General features: G+C 38.5%; 1 protein-coding gene across 5 annotated transcripts in view; it reads right to left on the bottom strand.

The window, feature by feature from the left end:
• CORIN (corin, serine peptidase) overlaps positions 1-23,953 on the bottom strand; it is a 106,799-nt gene that overhangs the window by 70,658 nt on the left and 12,188 nt on the right. For all 5 annotated transcript variants that reach the window (XM_081924379.1, XM_081924378.1, XM_081924381.1 and 2 more), the window contains exons 2-4: positions 20,229-20,373; positions 17,806-18,243; positions 9,508-9,718 (exon numbers count right to left, since the gene is read on the bottom strand). In XM_081924379.1, coding sequence (XP_081780505.1) covers positions 9,508-9,718; positions 17,806-18,243; positions 20,229-20,349 — 770 coding nt within the window. In that variant the 5' untranslated portion in view covers positions 20,350-20,373. The remainder of the gene's footprint in view (positions 1-9,507; positions 9,719-17,805; positions 18,244-20,228; positions 20,374-23,953) is intronic.

Raw genomic sequence — 23,953 nt, forward strand, 5'->3', positions numbered from 1 at the left:
TAAATGATCCAATAAAACTATGGTTTTCCACCATGTTGCTTTTAATGCACAGTTAGAAACCCACTAATTACACTGAATATTAAAAATGTAAACAAATCCATGTGGCTCTTTTGTTGTATAAATTCATTCTTTGAGTGGGAAGCTGCACAACTGGAATTCATTTATTGGATTGGTGTGTTTTTTTCTTCTAGATTTGAACAGGGATTCTGGATGGGTGGTCCTTTGTAGCTTTGTGACATTGCTGTTTTCCACTCCACTTTATCAACTGAGTTAATGTTTCAATGATCACATCCACACAGTGATAAGTTTAGATTTTCTAAATGAAAACCTATGTGTGTAGGAGGAAGATTCAGCAAATTAGTTCAAGCATAACTATTATAAATCAGTCTCTTTTGCAGCAGTACGCTTACATGGGTTATACTAACAACTTGATAATAATTTAGAAATGACTGGGCTCATAAAAGGAGAAATTTATGATACTTAGATAGATTGGCCAAGTTTATGGTCTGGAAGCAACCAAGAAAACGCTAATTCTATGCCATACCATTTACCACAACACTTGCCACAACTACATTTGGTCCTTTAAGCTCAGTAAAGCAAATAAATATGAAGCAGTGATCAAATTTAATACAGGCCTATTTGTTCCCCCTGTCAACAATGATATTATGGTGAAGCATCTACATCTTGATTAATCTTTATATACCAGATGTTAAAAATAAATGAGTGCTACCATTTATGTTTGTTTTTTTAAAGCCATCATAGGACATAGGATAATGTAACACAGCATGTCCTTGTATTCCCTGACTAAATTTCTTTGGATCATGAGATAAAATCAACTGTGATTTTAAAAATAAAATAAAATCTGTGTGGCTTATCTTTTGCACATTCCAAAATGGAACCCATTAATGCAGGGTATTTTCCCTGCCTGAAGATCAGTTCCACAATGATTCCTATGATAAAATTCCTATGAAACCGTCCTGTGGAATGCTTCAGAAAAAGGAGCTACCTGCCAGCATTGTTCTCTGAAATCAGTTTTCTTCCTGATCTGTTCTAGACCATGATCCTGCCCTTGACAAGTGTCATGTGGATGGAAGCATGAATGCACTAGATGTGTGAAAGATCACCTGAAGACTATTCAGGCAAGCACCATGTGCTGCTCAATCCAGACCCTGGGGATACTGCACTTATGCTAAAATAAAATAATATGCCAAGGATGTATCATAGAGGAGGTCTTGCTTTCACTCATAAACACACTTCGTGCACCTGGAGTGCATGACAGGTATGCACCACTAGTGCACTCTTTAGACTCTAAAGCAGTGATGGCCAAACTTGGCCCTCCAGCTGTTTTGGGACTACAATTCCCATCACCCCTGACCACTGGTCCTGTTAGCTAGGGATGATGGGAGTTGTAGTTCCAAAACAGCTGGAGGACCAAGTTGGGCCATCAATGCCCTAAAGTGAAAGAGGGATATTTATAGGATGACTCCTGTGGTATCTTGTAACCAGTATTATCCAATGATAATTAAAATTGCTCTATGGTTTTGGAACATTACCTAAAATGCTTGATCCAAACCGGTAGTAGACTAACTATTCTTTATCTGAAATGTTTGCTCTTTCATATCCAACATTGGTATAGTATAACCGTAATGCACTATTCTTGTAACACATTTTCACACAGCTCATTCCATCATAAACATTGTCACAAGAATGTTATCTTGATGGGGAAATAGTCTCAGTTTGACTATCATTATGTGTTCTGCATGTGCACTGAGACCACTGGGATCTTCTGGCCCTTGCCATCAATTTCCATGCATTCAGCAGGTGCTTAAAAGGACTGGATTCAAGATCATGTAGGGCTTCCAATCACATGGAATACCTTCTGTGCATACAACTGGATGCACTGTACATGGAAAAAAACCTTTTACACCTACTGTATGCAGATTGCTTGGGGATGAACCAGCAAGCATGAACCCCACTCCTTCACACATTATTTTCCTCAGAGGATTCTGAGCTCTGAAGTTTGTGAAGGGTTGCTGGGAAGGGGTAAACTACAGTGCCCAGAATTATTTGAGGGGAAGGATGTGTTTCAAATGTGCTTTAAAAGTGTGGTGTGTACACAGCCTTAATCAGTCGAAACATACTACTATGAGAATGAGGCTGCTAACTGAAGTTGACAACACTACACGCAGCAAATTCTGGACAGAAATAGATGAAAAATAGAGGGGATATGTTTGATGCACATTGTACATAGTATTTCAGTGTGTGAAAGGGTGTGTAAGATGTGGCAATGCTAGGGTTCATATTTCACAGCTTGAAAGTTTAGGAGAAGCCTGCTGTTAAGTCTGGACAAGAGTTTTTAAAGCTGTACTCTGTTGACATTCCTAGATACCTGAAGTAATTTCTTGTTCAAACTGAACATAGTTAACACTAATTACTGCCATTTGTTCAGAGTTTAATAACTAAAAGAGTGCCACCAGTTATCATTGTCTGCTTCTCAGCCAAATGACCTCACGACAGCTCATTGAGTGTTTTCTGCCCTCATATTTAAGAGGAATCAAGTTAATTACAGAAAGCCAAGTGTTAGGACATAGAAAATACATTTCTAATATTCAGCAGCTGACTCTAACCGGAAGAATTATCAGGAATTGCTGGCCTATCACAGTTTTTCTGTACAAGAGAAAAGTATTTCAGAATGCCATCAATTCTGGTCTGTGTTTTCTGTAAGTCTTTCATACTTATAGAATACTTTCATACTTACAGTACTTTCATAAAGTTCAGTGGACTGAATATCAGACTTGGGTCAGGAGCGTTGGGCTATGACTACCAGAGCCGTACCACATGAGCTTTCTCAAAAAATACCTCAGCCCTAATGATTTCCTGTCTATTAATATGTGCATGCTGTCACATCCACAAGCGCAGCATAAAAATTATCTGTAAAAAGCCCACTGGGTACTCTGAAATAAGAGTGGCAAGTTCTTTCAGCTTTGTTTCTTTCAGTTTCTCGTTTTTCCAATCTTAAATTTGGTTCTCCACATTTCTGCAGAAATCTGCAAAATTTCTTTTGAAAAATTCTCATGAAAATTCTTAGCTATTTTGGTACACATTTCTCCTAATGAAATTTTATTATTTGTGGGGGGAAAACAAAAACAAAAACAAACAAAAAAAACCCCATCTGCCCCAGCAACTCTGGGTGGCTAATATATGCATTTTTGTAAACATTGGTCGGTTGGAGAAGTGCATTTCAAAGAATGACTATGTTTCAGTTCTCATGTGTTATAGAAAGTACAAAATTGATAAATTTGACTTAAAATGGAAATGGAATTGAATTTGTCCCCCATCCCTACTCTGGAATAGATGGGGATCAGGGAAGAGGAGAGGGAGTGATTCTATTACCCGTTCTCTTTTCCACCACCTCACCCCAAAGTTCACAGCAGAGGAAGGAATACAGCTTACCTTTGATCAACTAGCCTCCCCTCAAATATCCACCAACAGAAAGTTCACCTCCCTTCTTCAGGGACAGTGGCGGTTGCGACATTGTGTATCCTCAGTGAGCTGAGCTGGGGGGGGGGCATTCTGTCACCCGCATAGTCTTGGCTGACTGTGGGGCCTTTTGGTACAGCCTATTAAATGTTGTTTGAATTGGCCAATCTTGGCATTTGGCGGGAGGAGCCAGGACCCTTTAAATGCCAGCCACGATTGATGCGCTCCTCCAAGACGAATCAGTTAGGGAAAGGAGCCACATTAGGGAAAGGTCCCTGCCTTTCTGAAGGTCCACTACTCATTCATAAGGATGACGTCTACTTATCCGGATACCAGTTCACTGCAGTTCTCAGAAAAGCCATTATGGAATGCGGCCTCAAGGCTAGAAAATTTGCTTCGCATTCCTTCTGCATAGGCATAGCCACCACATTCCTCCAGTCGGGCCTTCCACCAGCCCACATAAAATCACTGGGTTTCTGGCAATCATCCGCATGAAAGTGCTATGTGCCCACTGGAATGGTTGAGATTACTGCTTCATGTTGATGTTTTTCTTCCAGGCACAGGCCACAAGCAAGTTTGGATCTGTGGCACAGCATAGTGCAGTTTGTTCACAGAGCAGCCCCCCCACCCGCACCCGCCATTTCATTTCCATGAAACATGTACTTAAATCCTTTCTAGCAGAGCTTGCTTTTTTATAACATTTGCTCCCTAGTCCCTAATCAGTTGCAATACAAAATGGAAGATTTACTGGCCTCCATTATCTCATAAAAACATTTACACCAATCAGCAGCGATAACCTTGTAATCAAGGGGTCTATTTAAAGGCAGAATTGCCAGGTGCACTCTGCAGGAAATATGCATATCAGACTAGCTCATCCTGACCTCTCAAATAAAGTTAATGTAGTTTGAAACACACCTGGCTGACTGAAGTTGGCCTCCCCCCGACCCCACAAAAAACACTTTTCACCTGCTGTGTCAAATGAAATGCATTGGTTTCTTAACTCCACTTAGTCAGAGCTATTCTTTCTACAGACACTTCTAGTGACTAGAATTATCAGTAAAATTATTACTACTACTACTACTATTATTATTCTTATTAGAGAGCTTGCCCAGGCCCACTCATTTATTTCTGGAGACACACACCTAGATGCTCTTTTCCTCTTCTGTCTGACTATTCATGTTCCTCACCAACCCTGTAATAGGTGCTGGAATTCATGTTTCCTCTGTAACAATGGAGGAAAGGTGTTTTATGTGTCCTGACCAAACCTTTCTGCTTGTGATTTGGACAATAAAACTCCTGGAACATGTGCTTAATATCATGCTATAAAAACAATAAATGTTTCAGATTTCTAATGCCAAAAGAAATAATTATAACAGAGAACACATTTTTATATTTAAAAAATCAAGATTAAATAATTGAACCAGATGTCAAAATTAGACTGTTTTTACACTTGACAATACATATGTTAATACTTGCCAATCATAATTAGTGTTCCACAAATTCCCTCATATCTTAAGAACAATAGTTTTCTTTTCACTCATCTCCTTGTCAGCTGCCCTTATCACTCAGCCCTCTGCTTTCTTACCACTCTTCATTTGACACATAACGAAATTCCCAGCTATTAAATTCTAGTAGCTATTAATAGCTATACCTTTGGTGTGATTTCCTTCTGTCCCTTCAGCACTCATAGGTTTAGTACTTCACAGTACTAAGTGATATCAAGAGCTTTCTTTACTGTAAAAGTAATTCATTTATTGAGCCTGCAATCCTATACATCATTGATGTTCTTCGACTACAATTCCCTTCATTTCTGCCAATGGGCCAGGATGGTTCAAGTTGGGATGGGAGTTAGAATCCAACAGCTTTAGGAGAGTCACAAGTTCTGCATCCCTGCCATGCATACTTATCTGGGATTAAGCTCCACTGAACTGGAGGTTACTTCCAAGTGGGCATATCCTGATTGGTTACTCCTTCAGGGTTGAGCCTGGGTTCAGGTATCTCCCCAAATGAGGAGTCCCACCAGGCTGCCAGTAGGGTGTCTAGACTACCAGATACAACTCTCCCTCTAGACTCCTTTACTGGGGTACCCTGCATTTTGATCCTGACCTAGGAGTGGATAAGGCTCCACTCCCCACCCCAACACTTAGACTATGGATCCAACCCAATGTCTTTTTCCGCCAAAGTTATGACAATTGCTATGAAAAAGGCAAAACGCCCAGACAGGCTCAATAGGTCCACAGGCAAATTCCTTCCTGGCCCTGAAGACAATGATCAATTAGCTCCACAGCAATGAGTTGGGTAGGTAACCATGTTGGTCGAAATATATATATAAAAATTGTACCTCCAGGCAGACCAGACATATGGGGTGAATATGCTGCCCACTCCCAGTGCACCCAGCCTTTAAAGGGTCTTGTCTCCTCCCTTCAAAGGCCATGATCGGCCAATTCAAATAAAACTGAGCAGGCAATTCCAAGTGCCCCTGCAGCCAGCTGAAGCCAATGATGACATCAGCCAGCCATGTCGGTAATGGAATGCCCTCTCCCTGTGGCTCACCATGCTGTGCCGCTGTCCCCAAAGGAGGTAAGCAGTCTTTACTGAATACAATTACTAAATACAACAATTAAGTAATTGTCTAGTATTAAAAAAACTGAAACCAAATATAATCAGACTCCAAATGTGAACATTTAGGTATTTTATGTCAAAAAATTGCAAGAGTATTTTAAGAAAAATATGGAATAAAATACCTTACTATCTCTTCATTTTGTTACAACGTAAGGTATATTAGGGATTGTGTAGATGAACAGTGGCAGGAAGCCCCAAACATGCCTTTAAACAACTAAATGAATTAACCTCATAAAATGATGGGACATTGCTTTGGGCAAGTGGGGGAGGGTGACTTTGCTGGTATCTGCCACTTCTTTTTCATGTCTTGATGAGCACTCCCATACTGGAGTGGTGCAACAAAGAAGTGTTCAACTGCTAATGCACTAAAACAAAATACACACGCATAAATATAAATCACAAAAAGGCTTGGACATGGGAAACGATTTGAAGAAAAACAAAGCAATCATATTCCATGTAGGCAGACTATATATTTTTCTACAGCTGCCACATGGAGAGGGCACCATCACTTGGGTATAAAAAGGTAAAGGGACCCCTGACCATTAGGTCCAGTGAACAATCATGATTAGTGGGTCTCAGTACCACAGGAGCTAATGGTGGCATGGAGGGCTATCAAATGTGGTTTTATATGATATACCTATGTACCTGCATTTGCCATCTTTAAGCAATCACCGACATTGCACAGATGAGCACTGCATATGATTTAGTGTGTAATCACATGGAAACATTATGTGTGAATCAATGCTAATCACTCTGTGAAGGAAGAGATTTCTTCATACTGAACTGATTTCCACTCAGATATATAGCAGCACACCTGCAGCAACTAAAATTCACAACGTGGAAAACGATAATCATTAACATTTATTTATTTTAGCCTATTTAAATATAATTTTAATAGCCTTGAAATAAGAAAAGCAGCCAGCACCCTGATTTGGAAACCTGAAGGGGACTGCAGCCTAAATAGGGAATAAGGTTGACTGGAATTGGATGAATTAGGTTTGCTAGTGTAGTGCGGTGGATACATTGCTAGACTTCCTTAGAAAAACTTTCTAAGTCTATAGGTATGTATGAAGCTCATAAAAATAAGGGTTCATCCACACATCCATGTTCATCACTTGTTGACTGTAACATCAAGGTGGCCCAAAGAGTAACCAGAATCAATACCATTATTTGACTGTCTCTTTTTTCATTGCAGATCAAAGCCCCTTCAAAATCATGTATCCATCATCCTTTATTATGCAGCTCATCTCACTCTCTTGTCTGTAAAAAACGATCGTGATTTTCTCCTCCTTTTCCCTTTGCACTGGATTCTTGCCTTCATCACATTCACTTAAATTTCTTTGTACTTCTAAATGCTTGAACCTCCTTGCTCCTTTTAATATTTCTTGTTTAATCTTTATACTCCTCCTAGAGCTGTATGTTCCTCTGGTACTAATCTCTTACTTAGATCAAAGATTACATCTGTTTTTCTCATGCCTCTGCCTATTTGCTTTGGCAGTAGTTTATCTCTGGAACTCATTGGCTCCAGAGTATCATTTGATTCAACCCTTCTGCTCTTTAACAAGTGCTTCAAATAATATCCATTTTCATGTAACTTTTCCAATTATAAAAATTTGACAATCTATTTTCTCTTGCTGTCCCACCTTACCCACTCCTTCTTTCCTTTTCCACCTGCACCTATTTAGATTGCAAACCTGCATACGTGGCTCAAGGGGAGGCAAAAGGGGATATGTGCCCCAGGCGGCAGGTGAGAGGGGAAACAAACAGCACCCTGCCCTAATGACATTTACCAGAACCACAAAAAAAGTATTTCTCCCCTTTGTGTCCCAAGACACAAAGAAAAGAAGGCCTTCCTTCTCTCAGTGGTGGTGGTGGCAGGGAAACATGAATAGTCTTTCCCCTCTTCATCATCCCTTTGTCACTACCGCCACCAAGAAAAGGAAGCCTGCACAGGACAGAAGGGGAGAAAGAGTTTTCCCACTTAATGCTGTCCATCCTCGCAGGGCCAGCCTGGCTAAATAACCCATGAACCACAGGGCTGGCTTGGAGCACTCAAGTCCTGGTGGCATCCAATGGAACCAAAAGCCTAGGAAAGCTGGAACAGCTTGAGCCTCCTTGCCTCTCTAGCAACCTCCTAGCCCCAAGAGAGGAAGAGGTGGAGCTACCATCACCATGGCACAGCATGGAGCTGTAGCAGACAAAAGGGAGGTGCCCAGCAGCAAGCTAAAGTGGGGGAGATCTGTGTCAGAAGCAGCCCAAGGATGCTGCAGAGGTGAGCCAAAGGAGGGAAAGGAGAGAGGAGTTTCAAAGAACCATCTATGTGGTGGGGGGGATTGGCTGGTGTTGGCACACTCTGCACATGGGCAAGGGCCATGGTGCACTTCCCCGCCTCCCCAAGATGACTCCCTGGCACTGGGAAGGAAAGGAAATTGGGGAGAGTAAGGTGTGGAGGCTAAGCCTCAGGACATGTGGGTGACCTCCTGGCTCCCATTCATCCTCCTGTGTTTCTCTCCCTTCGCTCCAGCAACTGTCCAGACTTCTGCCCCCTGTGGCAAAATGTATAGATCCAGGACTGTAAGCCTGCTAGTTCTGCTTAAGACTTGAAAAATCATAATCTTCAATATTATGTGGTGTCAACACAAAACACAGTATTTTTCAAGTGTTGTCCTTATTAAACTGAAAAGCACAATTATGTGAACATAACAAGAGTAGGGTTCCCCGTGCCTGGCCTCAAACAAGTCTGTGTCTTTATTGGCTACACCGATGGAAAACTTAACCTTCTTTTGCTGGAATACCTGTAAGGTATTCAGGGTGAAATAATGTGTGGAGGGGGTGGCAGTAGCTGGCCCCACTGAAACCTCGCCACAGAGCCTAAAAACCACATGCATGATCTAGGACTATAGAAACCACCAAACATTCAGCTGCAGGGCTACTGATGGGAGAAATGGAATGTATACTTTGCATAAAGCAACTCAAAGTACAACACATCAGGCAAAAACTACATCAGATAGGTAAGAATTCATTTACATTTAAGGTGAGCTGTATTTTCTCGGGAAGGGGACAAATGCTTTCACAGGACATTTCAAAATGCTGCATATTGAATTCTGCCGCTAAATTAAATGTGGATTAAGATGCATCCAACTGGCCCATAATCTATAACAAAATCATTCACAAGAGTTAATGTGTTCAAACTGTTATAAGAATACTATTTACTTGTCCCTGAGTAATACATTGCAGCTTGTTCCTTTGAGCTCGTTTAGCTTGGCAAAAATCTGTTGGAGACTGTCATCCACAGCTAAATTATTTCAATAAAAAAGGCCATATGGTTTAACTCTAGGCTGCATTGCCATGATTCAATATTTGGTTGTAGTTAGTTCTAATCACCCCATTTTAGTTCCCAAATACCTGTCATCACCATCACTGATGCACTCAGGAAGAGCAAGGCTACAGCCGAACAGCATGATGTGTTGATAGCAGCTGAGGCGGTTGAGATAACCAAAGAACTTGAGAAATTTTTCCATTTCAATGCTTTTGACAATGGAAAGGACTGGTGTTAAAGTGGTGTGGTTATATGGCAGCATTTGGCACTGGCTGTAGGTGATACTTATGCAGGAACCTGTGAAACAAGAACATATGCGGAGGATGAACAACATTATTATACTACAAAGCAAAAATTGGCTGAATAGTTCAAACAAATATGTGACATTTAGCTGCCTCTTCTGTTAGTTCACTACTTTCTTGTTTTCTCTGCTGTTGTTTTTCTCACTTCAAACCTCATTTACATTTCCTTCTTTTTGATATACTGTTGCCCACTCTACCCCCTGCCAATTCCTGTTTTGCCCCTGGGCACATGGAGCAACATCCCTCCTCTATTATCTTCCCTTCAACAGCTGGCATTCAGGATTTTACTACATCCGAACATATAATGCCTAATAAACATTGATAGAGACTCTATGAATCTCTCCAAAATTCTTTTCAAGTCATCAAGGCCACTGGACATCACCACATCATATGGCAGTGAATTCCATAAATTAAATATAATATGTATTGTGTGAAGAAGTCATTTCATTTGTCTGTCCTGGTACATCTATTTCATTGGGAGAACTAGCATTATAATTGAAAGAAAACATCTATTCAGTTTTTCCACACTATGAAGAGTTTTATTACCTCATTTTTTCCCTTTGCCACCTTTTTCTAAACTAAAAATTTTCACATGTTTTCTGCTTTTGTCAAAGGGGAAATGCTCAAATCACTACTACATTATTTGAATGCTGTTCTCTACACCTTCTCTAGCACTATGCTTTCCCAGTTCACTAAATTCAGCCACACCATGGATTTACATAAAGGTATTATTATGTATCAGCAGTTTTATTTTCAATCCCTCTCTTTGTAATTCCAAATATGGGATTTTCCTTGTTTTCCAACCTTCCAACCCTACTTACAACACAAGTAAGTGCCACTGAGTTCAATGGGTGTATTGGATTGCAGCCTGCCTAAGCAGACTCAAAATTAACATTGGTTGGTCCTTCCTTCATTCATTTTAGTTTATTCAGAGTATTTATTATTCTTTATAAGAATACAGAAATGTACAATATGCTACAGTAGTAGAGAACTATAATTAATACTGTGCAATTCCCACAAAATATTTTTCATAAATACAGTTTTAGTATCCAGTAATTAATTACATCATTAAGCATTTAAAGAGGAAAAACGAACCTAATAATAATCCTTCCTCAGCTCAATTATTTCATCTATACTTTGCACTCTTAAATTTTCCCCAACAAATATTATGAATTCACTGAGTCTTGCACTTTACTGTTCCAATATTTAAAAAAAACCTCAATTTTTCTATACTATAACATTTTCTCATTGTCTACCCTCTCTCATTTTAAGCAGATTTGTTAATTTTACCATATGCATCACATCCCAGGCTTTAGTTAGGCAAAGAGGTGGTACTTTTCTAGTTCTGAAATATTATGTTGATAGCAGCCATTTACAAATAAGCTGTCATATCTATATCTTCTGGTATTCCCCACCACCACCACCCCACCACCCCAATATCCAGATAATATTATCATTAGATCTCTTGGGAAGTTGTAGCCCATTATATTTTTTATTTCTGATAATTCTAAATTCCAAAATATCTAGGTCTTTATACATGACTACATAATATGGAATACCCCACCCCCGTCCCCGGTATTTTACATTTCCAATAATGATCTGTAGTTCCTGGGTATATTTTAATTAACATAGCTAGTGTAATTTGCCAATGAAGGTCTTCCTTCATCATTCAGAAATTGATCTTATCTGTCAGAACTTGTCTGATTCACATTGCAATCTGATGCCTGGGAGAAAGTCCCACTGCACTTGATGAGCAGATATACATAGGATTGCACTGTTTATAGAATCACAGAATCTTAAGAGTTGGAAGAGATCAAGGGTCATCTACTCCAACGCCCTGCAATGCAGGAATCTCAGCTAAAGCATTCATGACAGATGGCCATCAAACCTCTGCTTAAAAACTTCCAAGGAAAGGAGTGTTCACTACCTCTTGTGGGAGCTGGTATTAATTACCTTGTTTTTTGTGTACCTATCAACAGCATTTGTTTTCAGAGTATGAAATTCTGCTTTCATTTAGCATCTCCCATTCTTGTATTTGTACATATTTCTGACCTCTGTCTTACATGTGCCTCTGTAGGTCATGTCAAGAATTCATTGATATCACAGTTCTATAAATGTCTACTCAGAAGTAAGGCCTGTTGGAATCAATGGGATTTACTCCCAGGTAAATGGTATAGAATTACTGTCTTATTTTAATTAGAAGCATCTAACATTTCAGGGTTTAAACAATCCTTGTCGTATGTTGCAGACTCCCACTGATTGCTTTCCAGAGTTTTTCTTACGCTGCATGTAGCAAATTCTATTTATTTTTAAAGTGACAACTTAACTAAATTTTCCTTTCAGTGTTCCTTTCTTTTATCTTCCCTCTAATTTATGTCCAAGTTTCCATAACATATTAGAGTCTCTTAATTAAATAAGCAACTTATAATAACATCACTTAGCTTTTGCAGTTCCTTGCATTTTACAATGCAAGGGTTCCCCAATGCTATTCCTAACACATGGATACAATATTTATTGCAACATGTTTTGCCTCTGTTAATATATTTAAACAACCAATTTCATACTATATGTTGCACATTTTTGCAATTAAATTCTCAGAGACTACCTCTTCCACTATAAACCCCCACACTTTGGCAATTAATATATTCTAGCAATGTGCTGTTCAAAATCCCTTCTCTTGAGAGGTTAGAACAGAAGCTGGGAAGAACAGGGTTTTCCACTGCATAACCTGAGGCTTTACAACCACCACACAGAGGAGATAAAGAATAGTGTCTAAAGGACATTTGCCAGTCATGTCTAATTAATATCCAGAAATACCACACTTGGTGCAAGCATACATTGGTCCAGCCCATTCTTGAAATACTGTAAAAAAATAAAACTGTGCACAGGATTATCCCCATTAGTTTTGATTCCATCCAATGAGCTTGTAACCCCATTCTGCAGAGTAATGGGAGATACTTCTGTCTGAATAAGCTCTGGGGCTAACCCAATTTATTTTATATAATGTTCAATAATGGAGTGGCTAAATCTTTGGAATAAATTACTTAAGTTTTATGTGGCATTACAAACACAAACACAATTTCCATTTCTTAAACTGAGCCATGTTGTACTGACCCTCATTGGAAACAATTCGGAATCCTCTGGACTAGGAGCTTCCAAAAATATTATTCGCCAGAAGCTAAGATGAACTGTACACATGCCTCATAGGGACAAAAGTATTACTTTCCAATAGTCATTCCTTCTTCACTTCAGAATTGTGAAAACAGCAATTCTGAAAGGGGAATGTCATCTATTCCCCTTTCAGTTTAGTCCTCACCAAACTATAGTTCTCAGGATTAGGTAAAGGTAAAGGTACCCCTGCCCGTACGGGCCAGTCGTGACCGACTCTGGGGTTGCGTGCTCATCTCGCTTAAGGGGCCGGGAGCCAGCGCTGTCCGAGGACACTTCCGGGTCACGTGGCCAGCGTGACGAAGCTGCTCTGGCGAGCCAGCACCAGCGCAGCGCACAGAAGCGCCGTTTACCTTCCCGCTATAAAGCGGTACCTATTTATCTACTTGCACTTAGGGGTGTTTTCGAACTGCTAGGTGGGCAAGAGCTGGGACCGAACGACGGGAGCTCACCCCGCCGCGGGGATTCGAACCGCCGACCATGCGATCGGCAAGTCCTAGGCACTGAGGTTTTACCCACAGCGCCACCCGCGTCCCAGATTATTATTAATCCGCGTTCTCAGGATTATTGGGTAGCAAATAGCTAAACTGGTACAAAACCAGAATATATTTGTAGTATAGATGCAGCCAAAGAACTTCTCCAGACAATCTGTTTAGGGACTAGTCACCCTGATTTGCTTGCACACAGTGCTATATTTCTAGATTATAGGATATTCCATCATCAAATGGAGCTTTGGATGGGTTGTACCAAGTGCTATATTTTCTAGAAAAAGAGGTGCTGGAACTCACCATGAATACTTCTCTTGATCTCTTATCATAGCAATGGCACCTACCTGAGAGGTGCCAGAACCAGGTTTTGACAAGTTCTGGCTGGGAAAAAAAGCCCTGCTTGCATAAAGCTTACTAAAGACTATATCTGCTCTTTATTGAGCATTTGTTCTGATTGATTTGTGGGGTAGTTACATGACAATTAACATTCATCCTGATTTGCTTGTGGGGTGTGTGTGTCTTCCAATTTATTCATCTCACACTTCTCAATACACTTTCCCATCACTTTCCAATCTTCTTTAACTGTGCAATCCTAACGTTTCAGTATGCACTTGAATCTGTCCTACAGAAATACTAAGTTTAGAAGCCCCCTAAAAGTCTCTACAACCAACAATCCAGGTGTCTTCTGATTTGCAGTATCAATCAAATTATCAAATAATGTGCCACGTGACTAACATGCTGATAATGCAAAAATCAAACTAACACCACAACTTTTCACCAAACCACCACCTCCCTGATGTTATTTGAAAATACTTTTTTCACATATAAAGTAAATTTTAAACCAGCTTTTATATCACTAGTGTCAGCCTATCTTCCCCTTTGGTGTAAAATTATAGTAACAAAGAATGCCAGAACAGCACTTGGTACAACCCATCCAAAGCTCCATTTGATTATGCGATATCCTATAATCACTTGAGATTATATTCATTTTAATTTATTTATAGCGTTTCTATGCTGCCTATGTGTTCTATGGAAACACAATGATGATCTTTTCCCATGAGCAGATTTTTTTAACATATAAACTGTGTGTCTGGTTAAAAAGGTGTGTGTTTACAAAAATACCAAAATATTTTTGAATGTGTATGCATTTCAGTTCCTCTGTTGGAATCGGAAACTATTTTCTTTCATATCATTTGCTTCTTTCTGGAAACACTTTTTCAGAACAAAGCATGACAGGCTGCTAGATCAGTTATGACAGCCAATAAGCTATACTATAAAATGAACACAAATGCACTCTCATATCATAGCCTCTAGTCCAGACATGGAGCAAAACCAATGCATTCCAACTGTAGAAGGACTTGTGATCCAATGGAAGTGTCCACTAACCTAAGAGAAGGGGGAGCAATTTCCCCACTGCAGTTCTGTGCCCTCTGAAAATATTTTCCCAGCAATGTGGAAAGTGGCACAAAGGCTGCAAGAGAGGAAATTACCAAAAACTGCTTCCCCTTCAGCTGGATCAGAAAACATTTTGCAAGAAAAACAGCAGCACTGAATTTGCAAATATTTTCTTTCATGAGATGCAAAACTTACAATTGGTCTATTAAAAATCAATTTTTTTTTATATTTAACACAAGTCTCAGCAAATAAGAGTTTATACTCTATAGGCCATAATCTTTGTCAACAATTTTATAAGGCTGAATTAACTAAATTCCACTTAGTTTATGTACTTAGTAAGCCACCAAAAAAATAAAAATATAACATTACGGAAAGTGAAAGATTATGAGTAAACAGGTTGAACTATAGATGCAACACTATTGGCTCAAGACTGAAAGGAGCTCTTGTTCTTTACATTAAATTGCTTTTAATGGTACTTCTGTTGCACTTCAAGGGCTTTTTCATGCTGTCACATTATTCCAGGCAATCATATGTGGGTATAAAACTGTGTGGAAAAAATATCAGGATGTAGGAAACCAGTAGCCATCTCTGTCTTCATGGTTGCTGGAAAGCAACTGTCTGCAATCTCGGAAATGGCTACTGGCTCTACACAACCTTGTGCCTGCAATACACAATCTCAAGAAGGAATCTGACATTGTGAACCACCTCTAACCTCACTGAGTGTTTGGTAGCAGAGATGCACAATATGATGAGTTCAGGGCATTGGGTAGAAATTTTTCTACATACTTTAAAATAGTGAGTAAGGGAAGAACTTAATATGTGGATACTCTTTTTTATTATTTCTTACATTAGTCGCTTGACACAGAAGAGAAAGAATGACATGCTGGTATGATTTGCACAGTCTAGGTCAACGGCCCCATGCTCTGCGTGTGCCTATGGCTACTCTTCTTTCTTTGTCTTGGATAATTTATCCATCACAGTGTTCTGTTGCTCCAGAAGTGGTTTAGTCATGCTGGCCACATGACCCAGAAATCTGTCTGTGGACAAACGCCGGCTCCCTTGGCCTAAAAGTGGAGATAAGCGCCAGACCCCATAGTCTAATTTGACTGGAGTTAACCATCCACGGGTCCTTTACCTTTTACCTTAGCTATGGCTACTCTTCTTCCTTTCCCTTAGTTAAATTATCTCGGAAGGTAATAGAGTATTACAGGTAGACTGCTGTAGTAAATATTTGTGCTTGCTTTAACCTATAAACACACAAAGCACATGTTCCACAAATATTTCTATAACAGAGCTGTTCCCTAAGTTTACTATAGAAAAAATGTTAACTTCACTCTAACTAAAATTAGGTTTAGTCGGCCTTTGCCAGGGGCCAAGATGTTTTTTAAAAACATTGTGTTTTTCAATTATACAGGAACAAGGTATAACATAAGATGAAGGCACCAAAAGAGAAGAAGCCCATTGCAAAAATGAGGGACTGCGCTGTTAAGAGTTGCAAGGCCTGCCCTGTGGAACTCCTTGCCCCCCAAAATTTGGCAGGAATCCTTCCTGCTTTCTTTCAGATGTCTTTTAAAAACTGTATTGTTCTGACAGGCTGTTGGAAAGACATGCAGTTGAGAATGAAGCAATAGAAGGAGCTTTTTGTTTCTTCAGTTTTGAAAGGTAATAAGAGGTCACAGAGAATTGCTAGCAACTGTTTGGTAGTTATGTATGTATGTATGTATGTATGTATGTATGTATGTATGCATGTATATGTAACACAATGGATATAGGGAAGGAATATCAATTAACTTATGAGAAATTAAAAGAATATACCCCCCTCTGTGTACATGTTAGAACCAGTAACTATCCCAGCCAGAGCTAGCCCTACCTTTAAACAGAGTGAGGCAGCTGTTTTGAGCTGGCCCTGATCTCTTCAATGAGGACTGTGTCCATGCCAAGTCTCCCTTTAGTGCAACGTTTTGAGGTCAAGTTGCAGAACAACTCAGATTTTATCTACCTTTATCTGTTTTTGATCAGATATTTACATCATATTATTTTTATTAAGTTTGCAGTTCCTTACTTTCACCCTTTTATTTGCAGGGTATATGTAGTGTAAGCAAAATGGTCGCTGATAAATAACTGTCATGCTAAGTAGACTACCTAGATGTACTAAAACTACGAAAGGTAAAACAAGGAATGACATTTTATTCAGTTTCAGTTCCAGTTTTCAGGGCATTTCAGAATGTCCCATCTGAAGTCTATAAGCCGCCCTTAAATATATTCTCTCTCTCTCTCTACACACACACACACACACACACACACACACACACACACACACACTATGGAGGAAGTGCCCAAGACACATATAAAAGTAAAATCTTCACATTTGAGAAGAGATGCCCCCTACAATACAAAGACTTCAATCCAACCAATTGTGCTTAAGTACCATTTAAATCAACAAGGCTTATAACCAGCTAGTTCTACTGATTACAAATGAGATTTAAATGAGACTAATTTTCTTGGATTTTAGCTATTGACAACAGAATTATCAACAGCCTTCCAACAAGGCAAGTCAACAAATGGACAATTTTAAAAAGTGAACAGGCTTATCACTTTAATATGATGTACTTAATGTACTTACCCATGCTTGTTTAATGTATCTTGCTAAGCAGTGATCTGTACAGTATTTGCTTCTGATTAAAGAGCTTAGTCTGCCATACTGGCAGGGATCTTCAATAGCCCATGTTCAGAACAATTATTTAGCCAGCTAAATAATGGTTCAACATTAAACAAGGTCCAGATAAGGACTTATATGTCTGGAATTTCCAGACGCATGGCAACCCTTGTCGTATTGTGCAACAACTCTGGGCAAAAGTAACAAAAAAAGGTCAACAACTCCCCCCCCCCAAAAAAAGATGAGAATTACCTGAACAAACTGATATTCCTTGGTAGCTATTGATTTGGGAAGTATGCAAATCATAACACCACAAAATTATATTATATTTCTTGCATCATAATTAATTAAGGATCCATATTAATATAAACTTACTTTTTTTCAAATCTATTTGCTGCACAGTAGATGGACTGGTAGGTTTCAGGAGAGAAAAAGATGAATTCTTGCCTATGATCTTCAAAGATGTGTCTGTGGACTGTAGCGTTTCATCTCCTGTATTGGTTGATGACCAGGAGTTGTCTCCAGGAGTTTTGGTCAAAATCTTTTCACCTGTAGGACTAGTTTTCAGTGATGGGGTTTGTGAGGCAACCTGTGCAGCTCCCTTATGTATACTGAAGTTTTTATGTATTTGGTCAAGGTGAAATAATGGGTTTGTGGTCCAAGATGGTGGTTGTATTTTGTTCCCCATAGATGGAACAACATTTGAACGACCTTCAGTCATGTTTGGAAAAAGAGTATCAGGCATTTCAGTGTCACCATCAGGGTGAAGTAAGTCGCTTTCATTTGAATGTAAGCATTTTTTCCCCAACACACCTGAATGGAAGGAAAAATCATAGAACATAAACCAGAGAACCTGACAAAATTCACTGAACAAGAATGAACATCCCATACACTACCTACTGGAAGAGAATCCTGTAGGTAGTTGGAAGCTATAGAATAGAAGGCAGGAGAGGATAAGGGTTTTTTGTTTGTTTAATTCTAGGCATCAGTGTTCTGATTTTCCTTCCATTGTGTACATTGCCATCTGTATCTTTTAAAAGACACTTTGTAGCTCTATAGACAAATGTACTTCCCCTTAATAAAATTCAAAATGAACATATGGGAAAATAATATCTGGGATACAGCAATGTCTAAGCATCTCACCAGACACAGAAAGGCAATTAAAGGCATAACAAACAGAAATGTGGAAACGGATTTCCAAGAAATGTGGACCCTTTCTTTAATTATGTTAATGACCAAAATCAAGACCTTGTTATATCAACTGCTCAATATTTTCAGTGGAGAGGTTACATTAAGCAGTATGTTTAAACATTGTTTATATCTAGAGTCAATTGATAGAACAAACACCATTCAATGTACTGCTGGATAAGTGCTTAATGGTTCTTGTATTTGTTTTTGTTTAAAAACCAATAGAAATTATTTTTAAAAAAACATTTAAAATGCCAGACAGACATTGTTTGCTATGTAGAGCATTATGCAGTTTAAAGTTCAAACCTATAAAAGACTTATTTGGGTTTCCATTTTCAGATTCTAAATTATTTTCTTTCTTTTTTTCAAAAAATAAAATTGACATTCTCTAAAACAGTGTTTTTCAACCTTTTTGGGGCAAAGGCACACTTGTTTCATGAAAAAAATCACGAGGCACACCACCATTAGAAAATGTTAAAAAAATTAACTCTGTGCCTATATTGACTATATATAAAGTAATTCTCTTGAATAGGAATCAAATAAACACAAAGAATGTATTTTATAATTACTTTATTATGAAATAGTAAGTAAACAGAAATATGAAAAATTATAAAATACTTTATTTTTAAATCTTTCGAATTTTTCAATTTTTCCCATGGCACACCAGGCAACATCTTGCGGCACACTAGTGTGCCGCGGAACAGTGGTTGAAAAACACTGCTCTAAAACATCCCTTTATTCCGGGGTGGGGGTGAGGAGTGGTAAACCATAGGGCAGTGCAAGTCATTCCCCAATTCAGTTCAGGTCTCAGTTTAGCAACTCTGTTGGATGGGACCATGAGGGTCGTCCAGTCCGGGGTGGGGGTGAGGAGTGGTAAACCATAGGGCAGTGCAAGTCATTCCCCAATTCAGTTCAGGTCTCAGTTTAGCAACTCTGTTGGATGGGACCATGAGGGTCGTCCAGTCCAACCCCCGGCAATGCAGGATTCTTTTGCTCATCTAAACATAAAATGCAGAGGCTATAAAAATGTTTTATTGCAAATCATCTCCTGGGCTGAGCCCTAAAAACAAGGTCCTGGGCTGCCCTGAAATCAAGACACACGCTCCTTTGGCCTTGCTGATGTGACCCAAATACGTTTGGCACCAGCTTGGCTGCAGGAGTTGCCAGAAAGAGCCATAGCAGACGCCACCCAACCATCTTAGGGACTCCACTCCAGATTTGTGTAGGGTTTACTCCGTAGCCTCCCAAAGTTTTCCCACAAGGCAGTGGAGATTTAGGATCAGACCTTTCCTTCTCCTGATTGGGTTATCTTCCCAGGTTGATGAACTTTAATGCAGGAATCTCATGAACATTAAAGCTCAGACCTTATTGCAAGCATAGGTGGTTATCAAGTGACCCATGGGTCACAGATATGAAACACCAAAATATGCTCACCATACAACTATTAATGCAGTATTCCTCTTGCCTACCAAGAGAAGAAATTAATAACTGAACATCTTTTCTCTTAAATTACAGAATGCTATCGGTGCTACTTTACATTATTAAGTTAAATTACTAGCAAGGTCCGTTGCACTGATCTTTTTGTCCTTGCATATGAATGTAGTACTTACCCACAAATGTAAGAAGGATCACCAGCAAAAGTATAAGAGCACAAATGCATGGAATCAATATTAGCAACAAGAGTCGAAGGTACTTGGCAGAGACAAGTTTCTGAGAGCAACCATCCTCCATGTTATCTTCATCTGTTACAAGGGCCTGAAACATAGAGAAGGCTAGTTTTTAAATTTCTAACATAAAAGTTGCATCTAAGTATGGCTACCCCATGACATGATAGTGACACTAAAGCAAAATATACTCAACAGAATATATTTATTAAATAAATTTATGATGCATTTGCAATGATTGGACAACATGCTCTTTTAAGGAAACACATGTCTGGAATGCTTTGAAAGCCTTGAGAGGGAAAATATTTTTCTGGAAACACAAAAAATCTATATATTGAGGGGCTCAAAAGCCAAATAGCTGTCCTAAAAGATTTAGAAGTGCTAATATAAAATACATTTTTCCCTTTTAAAAAGAGTCTATATTTTTTGTTTTTCCTAGGATTGTAGGGCAAATGCTCAACCTTTTACAAGGTGTTTATTAGAATAGCAAGATTATTAATCCCAGATGGTGGGGTCTCTGCTGAATACAACTCCTCAAATTATACAATTTCTGACGCAGGAACAAGAAGAACATTAAACAAATTTATTTTGTACTAGCTGGAGGCAAACAGCGATGGGATAAAAAGAGGGCACATTTACCCACTGCCAAAACAATGCCCAATATATGGAGGCCTTCTTTGGGAGACAAATTCTATGTAATAAGGACAATATCTCTCATAAAATCCAATATAAAAGACTCTTATAAAAGTCAACAATACTGACTCAAGTTACATGGTTCATTCTAATGTATATACAGTGGTTTTCACAGACTCCAGCCATCCACCAACCAAACCTGGGAAGTGAGTATTCCTTCATCCTTAAAAACCAATTCCTCTTCACTAACCTAATACTATCCCCCTCCTCCTTACCACCCACAAAATCTGGGCATTTCTCCCAGTCCAGTAAATCAACTTGCTATCTTGTTCTCACAACAAGGCTTCATGTGGTTCTGTTGATTTAGAATGTGCGGATTTAGCCCAGGTTTTGAAGATGATTTCATTGTTTTGGTTTGTCCATTACAATGGAAACAGTGAATGAATGACAAGAATTGTATTGGAGTCTTCCTTGAAGAATTGGAAAGGATATTCAGAAGCTCAACATAGTTATTGGTGAATATTAGGGCTTAGTAAACTCTGCTGTTGCTTTCTTAAATTTCAAACATTGTTGTATAGCTTCAGTAAAAACCACAAAGGATAAATTATTTTTGTTCTTTGGAATTCTTATGAACTGAAATATCTATGATGGACAAGCATTAATCCTTGCATTAAACATTTGCTTTAAAAAAATGAGTAAAGGCAAAATGCTCAGAAAGAAAGAAATAACTTGGAACAGAAGTTCCATTATTTTTTCTGTTGCATTATAAAATGTAATGCAGAGTTAAAAGACTACTCCAATTTTTTTCATTTTTTAAACAAATCCAATTACAGGATATCATTTTTATTAATAACCTATATAATAAATGTGGCTAATATTTAGGGGGTGAAATAGTTCTGAAAATAGTGTGAATTCCAAAGCCCTGAGTACAACATGAGGGAGACTATACTGAGGGAGCAGTATGTGTTTGGAAGCAAGATATTAAGACCGATTTCCTTGTGAGCCTGGTCTGGTTGACAAAAATGTAATGTTGTTTCAAAACAATTCTGTGAAAATATGGAATACTGTTAAAGTGGATTTACAGAGATGGAGAAGAATGCATCTGTCCCTCATGGGTAGAATTTCGGTGGTAAAGAAGAATGTATTACCTAAAATATTGTTCCTCTTTCAGACCGTGGCAGTAATCAATTCAGTAGTATGTTTTAAACAATGGCAAACAGACATTACTACAATTATTTGACAAGGGAAGAGACCAATAATAAGTTTCAATAATTTAACAGATGTAAAAGAAAGAGAAGGCTTAGCCTTACCAAATTTAAAACTGCATCATGAAACAGCATGTTTAACTTGGTTAAAAGAGTGGGTAACATTAATGAAGATTAGATTACTGGATTTGGGAAGAAATGATAGAAGATATGGGTGGCATTCCTATTTGTGGCATGACAAAGTCAAAGTACATAAAGACTTTCTTAATCATTATATAAGGAGGAGTCTGTTGGGGGTGTGGAGGAGGAATAAAGATCTTCTGGAACACAAAAAAACCTATGGATATCACCAATAGGTGAACATTAAAAAAATGATTAAGTGGGCAAAAGATGTTGGACACAATATAGTTATTGCTACCTGCGGAAAGCTTCGGAAAACATGTATGAAATTTACAACATGTTATAGCTTGAAAGATGATGTACAGGTGGTATTTAACACCAAAGAAGCTAGTTCGATTGTAGAAGAATGTATCAAACAAGTGTTGGAAATGTAAGAATTGAAAGAGGTCATTCTATCACATGAGGCTGACCTGCATGGAGGCCACGGCCTTTTGGGTCATGATATATAATAGGGGAAAAAATCAAACTGATCTTTCTCAAGAAAGCCTTCCTGCTGGGGATACTGGAAAGTTAAATTCCAAAGAAAGCTTAAACTGTATTTATCTATGTAACCACTGTGGTAAGGAATCTCTATGCACAGAAGGATGAGAGAATACCCTCAAAAGAAGAATGGCTGGTGAAAACCTTGGAATATACAGAGATGGCAAAACTGACGGCACTGATAAGAGACACAATAAACAGAATCCTTTAAAGAGGACTGGAAACCCTTAAAAGAATTATTTTCCATAGGTGAAGTCCACAGCAGGGTTTGAATATTAAGAAAAAATAGCAGAACATATTGAGAAACCTGTTAAAGAGGATGAAACTGGATATGGTGGAATTATAAAATGCCATTGTCTATAATCTTGAATATAAGCATTGATGATCAGTGAGTGGGAAGTCATTAATATGTAGAACTTAATATAAGTGTTGAGTAACAAAATGTAACTTTTAAGCTTGAAATAAATAAATATATATATCAATAGAAAAAAAGAGATAAATGCATGGTGATTTGAGGTGTCCAGGTGTTATTTTTACTGCATGGGGGAGGGGGGCGCACACTTCCATCTGCATTGCAATAGTGATGAGAATGTGCATCTCTAATCATTGCCTCAAGCTGCATATGCAGTATTGCATGCTGTTGTATGTAGACTAAAATCCTAAAGTCTAACCTGGATATAATAACCTACCTGGCCATGTTGTTCCACTTTTTGCCAGTATGTGGAACATAAGAATAATTCTGTCCTCTCTTTATTTAAGAAAAACCTTACAAATTGTAATAGCACAGAAAATGGCAGATATTTCTAAAAGGGACAAAGTACTGTATATTTTCACTTTTGGCATTAGCAAAATCACAGAAAGAAGCTGTCCCAAAATGTTGCTGCTTCCTAAATCATCATTTCAATAAGTAAGTCCTCAATTATAAACAACATGTTATGTTTGTTATGAGAATGTAATTAGTACCATGTTGATAAATTAAACAAGAAATATGTCTTTGTACAGTTGAAAATAGCTGAGGAAATTCTATATGACAAGCTGGTTTTCACATACTGCTATTGTTATCTTTACATCTGTTATTAATAATTCCATTCATTTCAAGCTTTTCATTTAAAAATATAAACAGATGTGTAAACAGTTAACCTTTTATAAACTGCTGAGATTAAGAGAATTAAG

This window comes from Podarcis melisellensis, assembly GCF_964234715.1.
Source record: "Podarcis melisellensis genome assembly, chromosome: 9".
NCBI lineage: Eukaryota > Metazoa > Chordata > Lepidosauria > Squamata > Lacertidae > Podarcis > Podarcis melisellensis.